This window comes from Podarcis muralis, chromosome 7, assembly GCF_964188315.1.
Source record: "Podarcis muralis chromosome 7, rPodMur119.hap1.1, whole genome shotgun sequence".
NCBI classification, from domain to species: domain Eukaryota; kingdom Metazoa; phylum Chordata; class Lepidosauria; order Squamata; family Lacertidae; genus Podarcis; species Podarcis muralis.
In genome coordinates, this window is record NC_135661.1 from 45,425,669 (window position 1) to 45,441,077 (window position 15,409).

General features: G+C 41.3%; 1 protein-coding gene across 2 annotated transcripts in view; it reads right to left on the reverse strand.

Moving 5' to 3' along the window:
* The window catches only part of RANBP10 (RAN binding protein 10), a 48,554-nt gene that overhangs the window by 9,738 nt on the left and 23,407 nt on the right, over window positions 1–15,409 (reverse strand). For both annotated transcript variants that reach the window (XM_028739746.2, XM_028739745.2), the window contains exons 5-8: window positions 8,640–8,662; window positions 3,333–3,517; window positions 1,642–1,754; window positions 151–259 (exon numbers count right to left, since the gene is read on the reverse strand). In XM_028739746.2, the coding sequence (XP_028595579.2) occupies window positions 151–259; window positions 1,642–1,754; window positions 3,333–3,517; window positions 8,640–8,662 (430 nt within the window). The remainder of the gene's footprint in view (window positions 1–150; window positions 260–1,641; window positions 1,755–3,332; window positions 3,518–8,639; window positions 8,663–15,409) is intronic.

The following is a 15,409-nucleotide window of genomic DNA, read 5'->3' on the forward strand; positions in this document are numbered from 1 at the left end:
CCAAAGTAAAAACCTGGAATATTTGTATCATTGTATCATTAGACTCAGTTTGATAGATCACAGCCAGTAGTTCCAGTATAAAGCCCCTGTCTTCTTATGTTCCTCACACTGCAGGTCTTACCGTACTTGAAAGGATTTGGATGTACTCACTTTAACATAAAAAGGAGATTAGGATTGTGCTCTAGGAGTCCTGGGTATAGCTGTTGTGTGGCCTCAATGGCTTCCCCCACTCTTCCTGCCAAGACCAGCTTCTGTATTCCTGTAGATGAAAGCAGAATCACTGGGATGGAACAGTAAGATTGCCTAGAATGACAGGCGGCATATAATCCCATAGGTAGACAGGCCATAAAAATGTTGGACTTTATCTGAAAACCTGAAGAACATGAACCTATTTAATTGCAGATGATGTTCAAAGGCCTTTTTCTAGATACTCCTAACTTCAGAGGATAGATAAAAGTGACCACAAATAGGGACTTCAGTGTGATGGCACCCCAGTTGTGGAATTTCTTCCCCAGAAGGTACACCTGGTGCCAACTGCAGATTATTAGGTGTCAGATAAAAAGTGTTACAGTGGTGCCTCGCAAGACGAAATTAATCTGTTTTGCGAGTCTCTTCGTCTTGCGGTTTTTTCGTCTTGCGAAGCACGGCTATTTATTAGCGGCTATTAGCGGCTTAGCGGCTATTAACGGCTTAGCGGCTTTAAGAAAAAGGAAACAAACTCGCAAGAACTCGCAAGACGTTTCGTCTTGCGAAGCAAGCCCATAGGGAAATTCGTCTTGCGGAATGACTCAAAAAACGGAAAACTCTTTCGTCTAGCGAGTTTTTCGTTTTGCGAGGCATTCGTCTTGCGGGGCACCACTGTATTCTTGTCTTAAGTTTTTAACTGAACAGTACTACTGATTTATCTGCTGGTGTTACAATACCTTTATGCTGCTTCCTGTTGGTTTATTGATTTTATTAATTTTATTGATGTGTGAACTTTGTACCTGATAGTTGTTTACTGATGCTTTACATTACTTTATATGAAAGCTACTCTGAGAACTTGTTAAGAGGCAAAAGGAAACCCTCCCCACATAAAATGATTTTATTTTCATTGTGAACCACTATGGGAGTTCTTATGGCAGAAAGATTATCGATAAACATTGCAAATAAATATTAGTAATTCAGCAATTGAGAGAAGATACTGGTCTTTCAAGTGCCATAATTCCTGCATGGAGTTAGAGGTATAACTCTGTACCCAAAGCAGTGAGTTCTTTGCAAAGGACAGCCAAAGACAACATGCAAGGTTTTTTTTTATGTATGCATTTAAAAAAATAGAAATAAATAATATAGGTTTGGCAGATTAAATAAAAGAGTACCTATTTTCCTTGAGTAGACTATCCTGCTTTTAAAGTTCTCAAACCAAACATTTGGTTTGGGAGTGGCAGGATGAGGGGGGGGGAATGATGAGACACTGGAACACTGGCAGCCACAGAAGAGGACCCAAGGGAAGTTGTGCAGGATATTGAGGTTCTACCTAGTGACCACTTCCATTTGGCATCTGAATATGTGGATATTGGACTGAAGTCATGCTGCAGGCAGGAAGGGCTGTCTCTCAAGTCTTCAGGGAAAGTTGTGAGGAAGTTGTAAGAATAAACTTACTTTGTCTGTTCTTTATAGAGATCTGTTCTTCCTGGATTGTACTTTCCGTCACCCTGGCAAAGGCAGTTGCTGTAGCACAGTACCCATGATGGACCAGATAGGAAGAGACCATACTGGGGGGAGAATACAGAAAACAAATTGTAGAATGGGTATCTCTGTCAGCACAGAGCCATGGCAAAGCTGTAAAACAGGGCTGTCCAACAGGTCGATCATGATCTACTGGTCAATCCCCAGGAGGTTTTTGTAGATCGTGGACGATCGCTGGCTCCTCTATCTGGCCCCACCCCCTAGATTGCTATACCGGAAGACGGAGCTCTCGCTGCAATGTTGACTGTTTCATTAGCAATCTCTTGGTGAGTGACTTATTATTTATTCCCCTGCCCTGATCCCCCCAATAAACGGGATTTGCCTCTCTAAAAAAAGCTCAGCAACTTTGACCGGAACCCCCCAAAAAGGGGTGGATCACTGCCACTTTTTAATTGTGTGAGTAAATCACAGTTTCTTGGAAGTTGGCTATCCCTGCTGTAAAATATATCTGGGAGGATCACATTAATTTGAAGTCAGACGGTGTATCCCAGAGTTGTCCTTGGCCCTGCTTCCTACAATGAAAATGTCATACTCTTATATGAAGAGTGAACAAAAGAATTTTGGGAAGGGAACAGAAGACACTACTCTTGGTACATTCGCACACGCAACACAGGAGTTAGGCTAGCCAAAGGGAAGAAATCAACTCCTGCTTGGGTATGAACAGTCAAACTGTTATTAAAGAGCACCCAGGAAATGCATGCATTATGGTGAAGGAAACCTACATTAATGTTGCAAACATTTTTTTTTAGTATCACTGCATAAGATGTTCAAAATGATACTGTATTAATGTAAGTGAACAGCAAGTGACCCTGGACCAATTTACTGGAAATCCTATAATGAACCATTAAATACACTGCCTGTCTTACTGAGGTCTGTAGCAGTCCTATAAGCCTATCTAATCCTTTTTGAAAGTCATATATAATAGAACACTAATCACTGTGCTGTAAACCACTCTACAAAAATAATCAAAGGGCATTATAAAAATATGTCAAAATATATAAAAAATCCAAAGCGATAGCACCCCTGTCCTCTGGAATGTAACATGCTTCCCTCCAGGTGTTGTGGTCTACAATTCACAACCAATGGTCAACTGCCTGTTGATTTTGCAAAGCTTCATCCAAAACAATTTCTGGGAAGAGGGGACATCAGATTCTCAGTCACTTCAAATTCTGTGCTCTGGAGCTCTGTGCTTCATTTCCCCTCATTTCTGTCTGGGACACAAAGATATAGAAGCTGTAATGCTTCTCCAAACCATTGCCTTTCCCTCCGCATCTGGTTCAGTGATTTGCCAGTGACTTGTCCTCAGACAGGCTAAAAAGCAATCAAGCCAGACAGTTCCTGAAAGCAGCCCTCCACTCTTGAGATTGCTACTGAAAATGAGATTTGTGCAGGTTTGTTTTTGTTTTTTAAAAACGAAACACATGTGCAGAGCAAACAGTAAGCTCTTTGTTCCTCATTAGCATTAAGGAACTTTAACACACACAAAAATTGTCCAACATAAAGGAAGAGGGGTGCAGGACATACTTTATAAGCAGACCACTCTATAGCAATTGATGTTCTTTAATGAAGCTTCTAAGTAAAAAGAAATTAATGCTCCCACTCACTTCTGTAGCATGGCTTGCCATTCACCTAGCCGGTCACCTATGGGAAACCGCTTAATGGTGCCCTGAATCTTTGCTCGCCACTCCCTCATGTAATCTTCGATGTCAAACACAAACGGCTGCTGCCCAAAGTTGGCATCCACTATCTCTCCGGGTGTCTGGAGCCCCACAGTGGGATATAAATTGGCCTGCCAAAAGAAGAAACCCCAGTTAAAAAATAGGGCCCTTTTCGGGAAGAAAGCTAACATACATTTTTCTCTGAGCCTCCAAGGATCAGCTGAAAACAAGCAAGGGTGCTAAACTTAGAGGAAGCTCAAATGAAGCCTCCAGATTAGGCAGACGTGACGAGCACTATTCAGAGCAATTTATAAGAAACTGAACACAATATTTGAGGAACCAACTAGCAAAAAAACCCAACCCTTTATGACATAGCTATAAGGTTTTACTGAATCTTTGTGACTTCCAAGAGCAGTTTGGGAAGTGAGAGAGCAAAATTAAACACACATGGCTCCATGTCAATTCTTGCATGAGTTTGCAGATTGCAAGTTTCCCCAGGGACTTCAGTCTTCCTAAAAACAGACTGTGGGAATGGAGGAAGGATCATTTGCCTTAATGACAGTCACATAATATGTACTCATAATCTTCCAAGACTAGAATGAAAGCTACTCCAGAACCTCCACAACATTTTACCTTTGTGCTTGTAGTTACCTATGGCAAAAATACTTTGTAAACATATCCTCTAAGTGCCTCTGAGAAAGGTACAAGCAATGTGTGCTGGATAGAGCTTTAACAGCACCAACAGTTTTCAGAAAGAAAGAAAAAGACAGCTTAGATAAAGCAAAGCTACTATGGAGAACTGGAAGAGAGCTTCCAGCATCTGGAGGCAAGCAACTAAGAGAAAGCAGCGCTGATTACTGTCACAAGGCCTATATACCAAATAACTACAAAACAAGGCTTTAGGAGGTATGTAAGATACTTAGCCCATACAGTGGTACCTCGGTTTTCGAACGCCGTAAACCCGGAAGTAAATGCTTCTGTTTTCAAACACGCCTCGGAAGTCAAACATACCACACGGCTTCTGCTGAGTGCAAGATCCTGAGGCCTAGCTGTTGGCTATTGTTTAGTTTTCGAATGTTTCAGAATTCGAACTGTCTTCCGGAATGGAATACATTCGAAAAGCAAGGTACCACTGTATCTACATTTCCTTTCCAACAAGTCATGCCAGGCAGTGAATTGTGCTTTTCTAATCTATCTTGTACATTCATTCCAAATTACTCGTTTGACCTCCCTAATAACTTACACTTCACCTTCTAGTGAGCTTGTCCACATTTTTGTGGAAAGGGACATAGGAAGCCACCTTGTATACCAAGTCAGACCATGGCCCCATCTAGCTTAGTACTGTCTACACTCAGTACTGAGTATCTCAGTAGCAGATCTCCAGAAAGTCTTTTCCCAATTGCATGCAAACATGTGCTCTACTGCTGAGCTACGACCCTTCCCCAATATTCCCTTCTATTCCTTATCTTCATTCAGGTAACCTTGCTGTGCTGCTTTCTTTTTGCTAGCTAGAAGATCCATTTCTTGCATTCCCTTCCAGGTGCTAGGGTGGTGTAATGGTTAGAGTGTTGAACTAGGACCTGGGAGACCAGGGTTTGAATTCTCACTTAGCTATGAAGTTTACTGGTGACCTTGGGCCAGCCAGTCTCTAGGTCTAAGCTGCCTCCCAGGGTTGTTGTGAGGACAAAATGGGAAGGCAGAACCATGAACACCACCTTGAGTTCCTTTGAGGAAAAGGTGATATATATATGTAATTTTAAAAATAAATAAATCTGAAACCCAGTACCTTTAGTGAGAAGCAATGGTCAAGCATGCTCTGAAAATCTAGGTACTTTATCGGGAATATTATGAAGTCCTTACATATGCTGCTCACTTTTTCTCAGCAAGAAACATTCTTAGAATTGCATTACTTTTCACACCAGGAGAGGAAGAATGGGCAGGTTTGGTTGACTAGATGCAGCCTGAGTCTGTGTAGAGGGTGACAGCAAAGAAGAGGGGTGGGTTGGAAGAGTACCCTATCCTGTTGGTTGTAATTCCAAAGCAGAAAGAAGTCTAAAATCACATCTGATTGGATCAGTCTACCAAAGACTCACAGTATTTTTTAAATCCAAAATCTTTCCTGATACCAGTCAAGTCAAGATTGTATATAGCCGTTCTCCTTTACAGCTGATTTTGAATTCAAGTGATGCTACAGGAACAGCCCCCACAGAAAATAAATTCATTGCCATGCAGCTAAGAACTGAATATCCAAAGGTTCAGAATTAAGTGGACAGGTAGAGAAGAGTTCAGTGCCGAGGCAGAAAGGAAGCTGAAGAGCTAAAATTCAGAGTAAGACTCATGCAACACTCTTCCAAGCAACAGAGTAACTGCAGTAAGAAAACCAGTGTACTGGGAAGGATTAGATAAAAGGCAGCTTAAGCTTCAAGGACTGCTACTAAACTGGAAAAAGAAGACAACTTCAGAAGTAGTAGACTGTAGACAAAAGGGCAAAGAATGTTTATCGTGCGCAAGTATTTCATGGAGTTGCAGACTGATTGCGTAAGAACTTTTCAGCACAGGAGAAGCAGATGATCTCTGAAAAGAGCATCATCATTCACAGATATGAACCAACTTAATTTCATTTCTAACAGTGGGTGCTAGAAATCATATCATTTAGGTGTTTTCATTTATTTTTATTGATTCTGGAACTATATTGAATTTGCATTGTATTGTAATTCACACTCTACTAGTGAAGTCCATATCCCCCTGTTCTGGATCACAGGGAAGTCCATATGCAGTAACCAAAGCCATAACCTAGAACAGATTTCCAAGCATGGTTCCCCAGATATTGTTGGATTACAATTCTTATCGTCCCTGTTCATTAGGCATGCTTGCTATGGCTGATGCAGATTGTGGTCCAATAAAATCTGGGGAGCCAAGGCTGACTAGAAAATGGAGCATTCTATCTTTCATTTGGAAATGTAGCATTCTGTCTTTCATTAGGACTGGCCCGAAACACAGCATGTAGGCAGGATCTTGGATGTGCTGCAGGACATGGAAGCAAATTGGGGAGGGAACTAGCCATTGCAAAGAAGTACCTCTTAAATGGTTTCCAGCTACCCAACTAAGAGTGAACTCTGCAATTATGTAAACTTACATTTAAACAAGCAGGGGCCCTGCTCCTTGGCTGGATCTTTAACTGTTCATGAACACTTTCTGAAAGGAACTAATGCTACCTACAAATCATCTGAACAAATGACATGTCTGAATGCAGCAACAGATAACAGCGAAACAACCAGACTGATAATAGCAATGAAAACCTTGGACTGCAATTCAGCTGCACTTAAAGCAGGCTTCTGCAACCTCGGCCCTCCAGATGTTTTGAGACTACAATTTCCAGCATCCCTGACCTCTGGTCCTGCTAGCTAGGGATCATGGGAGTTGTAGGCCAAAAACATCTAGAGGGTCGAGGTTGAGGAAGCCTGACTTAAAGGTTTCAAACAAAGCTCTCCCTCCCCCCAAAAGTTTGTTCCTTGGTTGTTAAATAGTTGCTTTCAAAGCTAAGCAACCATGGGACATGTAATATCTGCGTGTACATACATTTTGGTTTTGATTTTCAAGAAGTTTTAAAGTATTAAGCTAGTCTATTATGCTATGGACCCACAAAATGCACACTTCCATTTGGCTTGCAATATTATCCAGCTTTGTAAACTACCTCCCCAAAGTTACTAATCTGGGAGTGCGGATGCTAACCTGCTTAGGGGTTAGTACCCTGTGTGTCCCATGTTGGCTGTGGAAGAGAGGGCAGCATGTATATGCAAACTACTGGCCTGTTAACGGGTGCTTGGTTTTTTTTCACGCCTTCCATCAAGTAGGCTGACAGAAAAGATAAAAAGCAACCCATCCCTACATTAATCTGGTGCATTTCCCTGATGGTTATGGAGGAAAATTACTTCTTTTCTTCCACAGCTAGCAGAGATATCAAGTGGGCTAATGGAAAAGTGATGGAGTGAATGCTCCTCTTCTGCCAGCTTGCTCACTTGCCTGCATGAAATTCTTGGTTGCCCATGGCAACCGAGCGAGTTGTTAAATACAAGGTTGGTATCTTTGCTGTAGCTTTCAAAGTGCAAATTCCAGCACTTGCATATGCTCAAGTTAAGTCTATTGCCCTCCAGATGCTGTTTTACTACAAATCCAATCACCCCTGACCATTAGATCTCCTGGTCAGGGCAAATGAGAGTTGTAACCCAGCAATATCTGGAGGTCCACAAGTTCCCACTCCTAACCTAACTCATGAATGGTCTATCTGTTCTCCCTACTGCTGTTGCAAAATTTTCTTTTTGTAAGCCTGTTTGTCTTGCATGTTTTGAAGTGCAACTGCTTACATGTTTTGTACTCTGGTGCTGAGTCCTGCACACAAAATGCATAATCTCAGACTTTAAAAGTACATGCTGGTATGCATTCCCGCTTTCCCTTTGCCGCATGCTCCAGTGGTAAGCAAGAATGCATCAGCCCACATGTTGATGCACATTTCTAAACAGGGGGAAAATTACACATATATGCACTGTTTCTAATGGAACCAATGCATGTGCATTTTGTTATCGGCTCTGGGACTCATGTACCAAGTTCCATAGAACAAAGCAACCCTCAGACTACCATTTCTATCCAAGAGCCCTTGAACTTTGCTCATGCTGAAAAGAAATTTCTTACTTGATTTGCTACGGTGTTATTAGATTTGGACTCCAACTAGCATGTCCAAGAGGCAAGGAAATGTTTGGATTGTGGATGTAGTTTGTATAGCAAAAACAAAATGGAACATTTCAGAAACTGGAAATTCTCTTTGTTTGCTTGGCTAACTTGCATTGCTGAACAATTCACTAACTCATGTTATTTTTAGCTTGCCTGAGGCAGCCAAGGCAACATAGAGGTCCTGCTTTATTCTAGACAGACGTCTTGCATTGTTTATTTTAAAGCAGGCAAACCATATCCCTGAAAAACTATTGAATTCCAAACAACCTTGCAATAATTTGAGTTTTCCCTACACTTCCAGTATGTTCCAAGAAAAGCCTGATAATAACCAGCACCCTTTCTGCAGCTAGTTTTGCTAAAAGAAACTTGCCAACCTGATTCAATGCAAACACATCAAGCAAGGAGCCTCATACTAACCACTTCCAGATGGCATGGCAAAGAGAAGACATCAAAATATCCCAGTCAATTTCCCCCTCCCTTCAAATTTGAATCTTTTGTTAAAATACTGAAAATAGTTGTACTTACAGGGAGGTCTGTAAAGGCTATACCTGTGGGGGAAAAAATATTAGAATTAAGACAGAGGATTTCCTCCCATTTGCCTACAACTTTAATGTATTACACATATGACAGCATAATGTTGGGCCTCAACAGAAGCAATTTGTGGTTTGTGAAGCAGGATCTTCCATGTATTGCAATCTTCGGTGACATTAGGAAGACTTGCAATGTCTATTTGTGCTTTCTCAGGAGCAATTCCCACTGTGTTTGGTGGTTCTTACTTCCATGCAATTATATTTAGGACTGTAGCATTAGTTCCTCAACCTAACCTTCAACTTAAGGCTGAACTAAAGGTTTCATAAATAGTGAATTAACTCACATTGTGAATTAGAACCTTTTCAGGGAGGTTAAAGTTGCCAATAAATTTTCAGACAAAGACCAACACCAAAATTTCATTGCCCTCTATTGCCCTCCAGGAAGGCTGCAACAGAGTCAATGGGTTTGTACCAATGGAATTCATAGGATCCGAGCTAGTAGTTCAGAGTTTGCCTGCATAAGGAATCAAATTAAACTAGGGTGTGTGTGTGTGTTAATTTAATGCAGATCTGTTAGTGACAATAAAACTCATCCAAAGTTTAGTTAGTTTTATTTGTTTCTTTAAGGCATCATCATGATTTAAGGATTTATTTCAGACAGAGAAAAACAGCCGAGGATTCAGATGAAGTAAGAGAGGAATGTGGCCCGGGGAGGGGTGTGGCCAGGCAAGAGTCCCAAGTGTCCCAGACAGAAAGGTTTGGAAGGTCTGAGCTGGCTCTGAGCTTCCTCTTCTCTTTGCTTTCGGCTGCAGGAAAGCCCAATTACCTGCAACTACATCTGTGTACATTCATTCTCTTATTTCTGACTTTCCCTTTCCACTCTCTGTCATCTCCTTCAGTTACAAAGTTCAGGTTGAATGCCCCGTAGAGTAGAAACAAGGCCTTTGGGGGTGTGTGTGTCATGTTAGTCTATAAAATTTTAGGAACATGGGTGACACCTTAGAAAAACACAACTGCCACACTCAAATGATTTAATACCATTCCTTAAAATGAGAATTACAGGGTAACTGCACATAGTACTGGAGAGAACCATTGTTTCAGGAGACATGTTTCACTTGGAAATTGTTAGATGCAGGTATGTTTCATGTCACTTTCACTCTTTACAGCAGGGGTGGACAAGCTGTGGCCCTCCAGATGTTGTTGGACTACAACTTCCATCATCCCTAGCGTTGATGGAAAATAGATTCCAACAACATCTGGAACGCCACAGGTTGCCCACCCTAACTTAGAGAAAGATGGAAACCAGCTGACTGCATCCACAGTGAAACTACTATCTTAATCATTCAAGTGACTCCAAAGTCATTGTAATATGGGTGCCCTGCAGTAACGTCTGAAACAGGTCTAAGAGCAACAGTTTTCACGTTACTTGTTACAGAAGAATTTGCATGCATATGCACACACACAGAACCCTACATTTTACCCCTATAGCTTTCACTGCTTGAAGAAAAACCACAGAGACTTTGTGAATTATACTTTGCATAATTCAAAATGGCTTCCAGGCACATCTAATCAAAGGTTTTGGTGTTGTTATTAAAGCAACACACAAGAAGTAATTCTGTCCCACAGAAAATAATCCTCTGACAGTACACTGAAGATCTGAATGAAAGTTTTAACACAGGATATATAAGGGATAGAGACTTTGTATTTGGGGAAGGGAAGGGAAGTTTCTGGCATTAACAGAGGGTATCCTACTTACAGCCATTTCACTCCACCCATGTGAGATAAGTTAAGACACTGAGGGTTACAGAACTCAAAGTAAAGAGTTTGGTACGTTTCCAGATTAAGGTCAATTACACTGCCGGCTCTAATTCCCAATAAACTAGATGTTCCACCATCACCACCTTTTCCTTTCAAGAAAGCAATGCACTACTGGACTCTCAAGGAGAAGTTTCAAAGAAGGTTGTAGGGCTCTCAAGAAGGCTGTCAACTTAGCTGGCAGAATCAGGGAGCCTGCAACTGCTCCCCTCTGTCACATCTGATACAATCAGGCTCCTCCAAACCAGGTTGAAGGTTTGAAAGAGATGCTGAGCACCAACTTAGATAAATCAAGATCTCACAAGTATAGATGTTGAATATAAGAATATAAGATTACATATCTTAGAATATTCTAGAATCCCTATTATATAAGATAACATATAAACAAGAGATTCATATATATATATAGAGAGAGAGAGAGATTACTGAATTTACTATCACTGGTTTGTTATTTCTACCCAGACTTCACTTGTGCTTTCTTTTTGAAAATTTGAAATTATGGTTTCTGGCTATTCAGCAAATATCTATTTCCTCCCCTCAAACAACTGTGGTGTTTCAACTTCGGTGTTTCATTTGGAATCTGAACCAAAAATACCCTAGCCCTTTTAACAGATTAAGCTATTGGGGAGGGGGCAGATTTCTTTCACAGCAGGGTGGAAAATGTCAGGCAGACTCATCCTACAGAACTGAATACTAGGAGCTTGGGTTGTGAAATTTGCAAGCACTCCCTGCCATCCTCAAAATGGATTGATTTCTTACTTTGTCAAATTCTATCAGGACTCTTTTTTTAGAACAAGGATCTGGTATTAGATTGAAATAACCAGCCCTGCAAAACACACCTTATTTTCAGAAGCCCTGAAATATCATCTCCACATCTTAAGTAACCAAACAACAGCATAGGCCCTCACTACATTTGAGACCTATTTTTTCATGGAGGGGAATTTGCATTAAGATACCACTTGCTTTTTACTGCACCTCAGGCTTGAAGATGGCAGTTCCTCCATGCAGAAATCATTCCTTGTAGACCTCTGTCTTTGTCCTACCTTTCTTGACTGTAAACACCTAAAGATTTTTCTGTTGTCCAACTGATTTCAGAGAATTTGCTCTTTGTTCACTTTTGGATAGACTATATTCCTCTTACAAACACTCTGGGAAATGCAACAATTTCTATCCAATAGTGTGAAAGAGCTCCCAGAATACAAAACAACTCATCTGACCTGTTGGTTAGACAATATCCTCAGACAATATCAGTTTTCAAACATGTCTATTTAGATCCAGGGTGATGTGTAGATCCAGAAACAAGCCTTAATGGAAAAGGTAATATGCATAAACTATAGTGCAATATCTTATCAGTGAAATTTACACTGACTGACCAACCAACCTTTATGCTTCAGTCTGGGCCCACCTGAACTAAGCCAATAATATACTACGGATATATACCAGGAAGATAGCTCATCCAATTTCTCCCTCTTGCCAGAACAACTCTCTGTGCACTTAACCCTAATTGGGGTTTGCACGAGAGGCTGCCTGTCTCTGGTGACACAGTTGTTCTACAGGCATTTAGAAAGCTGTCACTAAAATAGGAGCATCTCAGGACAGATTGCTTCCAGTTTTAGCCAAGCACAGCAGCTTTAACACGTACAGACCAGCAATGCTGGAGGCTGGAAAGGACGACAAGCACTATATAGGGAAGAGTAGGGCATGAAACACATTAGTGCTAATGTAATTGCAACATAGCACCTGACTGTTAAAATAAATAACTTGAATGCTCTGAAAGCAGGTTATTATTCCCATCAACAACAAGAAGTTCTTTTAGGAATAGGTTTGGTCTCTCAACTTTGCCCTCCACAGTAGGAAAAATCCTCCCCTCAATGAAGCAATCCAGAAGAACAAAGCTTGCAGGTCTGGTAGCAGGCCATCTGAACATCTGTTGGGTTGTTAGACCAAATGACTCTCCAATCCAGCAAAGCTTCACAAATGGACAGCCAGGTGCTTCTGATAAGCCCACCAGCAGGGGATGGGGGCAAGAGCCATGCAAGAGCATGTTGCTTTTGTCCCTCAGCAATGGATGTCAATGGCATGTTGCCTCTGAATCAGGATCTTTCCATTCAGCTATCACACCCAGAAGCCACTAAGTGGAAAGCCACCACTAATTTGTACCCCTTTAAAGCTATCTAAGTCAACAGCCTTCAGTGCACTGAGGCAATCAGATAGGCTAATTAGGTGCTGTGTGAAGAAGTACTTTTTCTGGCCAGTCCTGAAATGGCAGTAAGTCCGCAACTTACATGCATTTAACTTGTGTACGTTCAACTTTAGGCGCTTGGCAAATTTTTAAAAAAGAAAGGGGGCAGTCTAGGAAAAAAGACTTTGGCCATCCCACTCACCATTGATCCCAATGCGTTTGACTATACATAATTTTGGCCTTGGGTGTGATCCTCAGAATATAACCCCTATGTAAGTTGCGGGCTTACTGTACTCTTAATCAATTTATTTGGGTACCACAAATTCTGGAATTGAGAGATAGAGGGGAAAACCCTGCTTCCATCACACCATGGATCATTATATAAAACCTCAGCTGTTTCTCAAAGACAATTAAAGGAGACCAGAGCTTGGCAAACTTCTCTTGCAACTAAAAATTCCCCAGTATGTTAGCTTTCTCTCTGACTGCACCCAGAATTAACAACTAAAGCACAAAATGCAGTTGAATTCTATAGACAACATCCATCAATGCAAGCAAACAACCAATGGGAATGCAGGAAAGTCTGTCTAAAATCTGCTGATGTTCTAGAAAGAGAACAGGCCCATGTAGTGCCTTCACTAGAGGACCTCACTGATAATTCTTCAGTGGAAGCTGTATTTGATGCTGAACTTGTTCTTTGTGTAGACTGGAGCAGGCAACCCGTGGACTTCACATTTTGCTGGATTACAGCTCCCATCAGCTCCAGCCAGCATGGATAATGGTCAGGGATTAAAGGAGCTGAAGCCCAACATAGACTGGAGGGCCACAGGTGCTCATCCCTGACCTAGACTGATGGGTTACAAGAAAGAAACCTGACTACATTCTCACCATGATACTGAAGGCTCAGAAAGAAAAGGAAAATAAACCATAGGCTTTTTTTGGGGGGGTGGGGCTTTAGTAGATAGGAAAATGACTACCATGCTCTACATAGCTCTCTAGTCTCTGGCCAGTACCTCCACAGCTTAGCCCCAAATCAAAATGAAGAGTAAGTTTGTGCACATGTGATTATATAATGTCATCTGCATACTTTCTCTTGGTATGGAGGCTGATCTTGAGGACAAATTACACATTTCTCTTAAAGATCAGCAACTTCACATTTAAGTGAGTGCCATCTGGACCTTTTCATATCTGGTTCCTTGGACCTGGTTCTTGACACCTTAGTTCCTCAGACTCACTTCCTGAGAAAGTTCAGGCACATGAATTTTCCCTGTATCTTCCACAGTGAAGATGCAAAGAATTCACTCAGCTTCAGTGCTGTCTCCTTTAGTATACCTGTCACCCAAATGTCCAACTGCCTCTCTCTCTGCTTGCTTCTAATGCATCTGAAGAACTTCTTAGTTGTTGGTCTTTATGTTTTCGGGCAGCAATGTGCTCCTCACTTTTTTCACATCCCTTACTGTCTGCCTGCCCTTTATTTGCCAAAGTTTATGTTCCTTTTGGTTCTCCTCATTTGGATAAGACTTCTATTTTTTAGATGAAAGCCTTCCTTGACTCTGCTACCATATTCTTGGCCCTGGTGTTCCCTTTCCTGCTCTGCAGTATATTTCTAGCTGAGTTTCTATTTTTGCAGTTTTGAATAACCGCTAAGCATTTAAGAGAACATTGACTTTGCATTTCAACTTCCTTTTTACCAATCCCCTAATTTTTGGGAACTTTCCCCTTTTGAAGTCAAATGTGAGTGTGTTGGGCTTTTTTGGCAATTGTCTACAAATGGCTAAATTTGACAGTGCCGTGGTTTCTGTTCTCTATTAGTTCTCACATCACATTGGGCACTACTTAAGATTGAGTCCAGGGTTACCTCACCTCTGGTCGGCTCCATGACCAACTCTTCTAGGGCTCAGCCATTCAGGATACCTATAAATGTTACCTCTTTGTCATGACTAAAATGTGCATATACCCAGTCTATGTGGGAATAATTGAAGTCACTTCCTCCTTTGGATACCTCTTTGGTATCATTCTCCATCCCAAGATCACTTTGAACATTTTAGAAGATCCCCAGCACTAAATTATTTTGGCGGCTTGGTATTGCCACACACAGCAATTCTGTTGAGATGGATGTCCCTTTTGAGATTTTTAGTTTGTGGGATTCTACAACCTCTTTGACACAAACAGCAACAACTCATCCAGTATGCCCTTCCGAATGAGATTATATCCAGAGATAATTTTGTTTCACTGGTTCTCTCTGTTCCGCTAGGATTCCATGATGCCCACTGTACCTTTGCTCTCCTTAAAACCAGGCACTCCAACTCATGTATCTTGGCTCTGATGCTTCTAGCATCAGCATATAATCACTTATACAGGGTCTTCTTCTCCAAAGGTCTTTTGCACGTGAGTTTTATCCTATGGCATTTTGGCCTCTTTGGACTGCTGTCATATGCCCATGCATTTTCAATGTCTAGTTCTACCCTCCCTATCTGGACAATTAAAACATTTTCATTATAATTCCTTAGACATCATTATCCTGAATCAAATGTTCCTCAGCTGCTGCTTACTTTTCTCTAGCAATCAGTTTAATCATTAAGACACTTCACAGTGAGCTCAAGAATCCGTAAAATGAATATTAGCTGAGATTCTCCCCCTCCCCACTCAATCTTGTATATTCACATAGCAATATATTCACCTGCTTAGAGAACTGCAGTGGGGCTGACAGTCTGCTTTAGTGTATATAGAGCAATAACCTTGAACTTTTGCTCCCAATCTGAACCATGAGA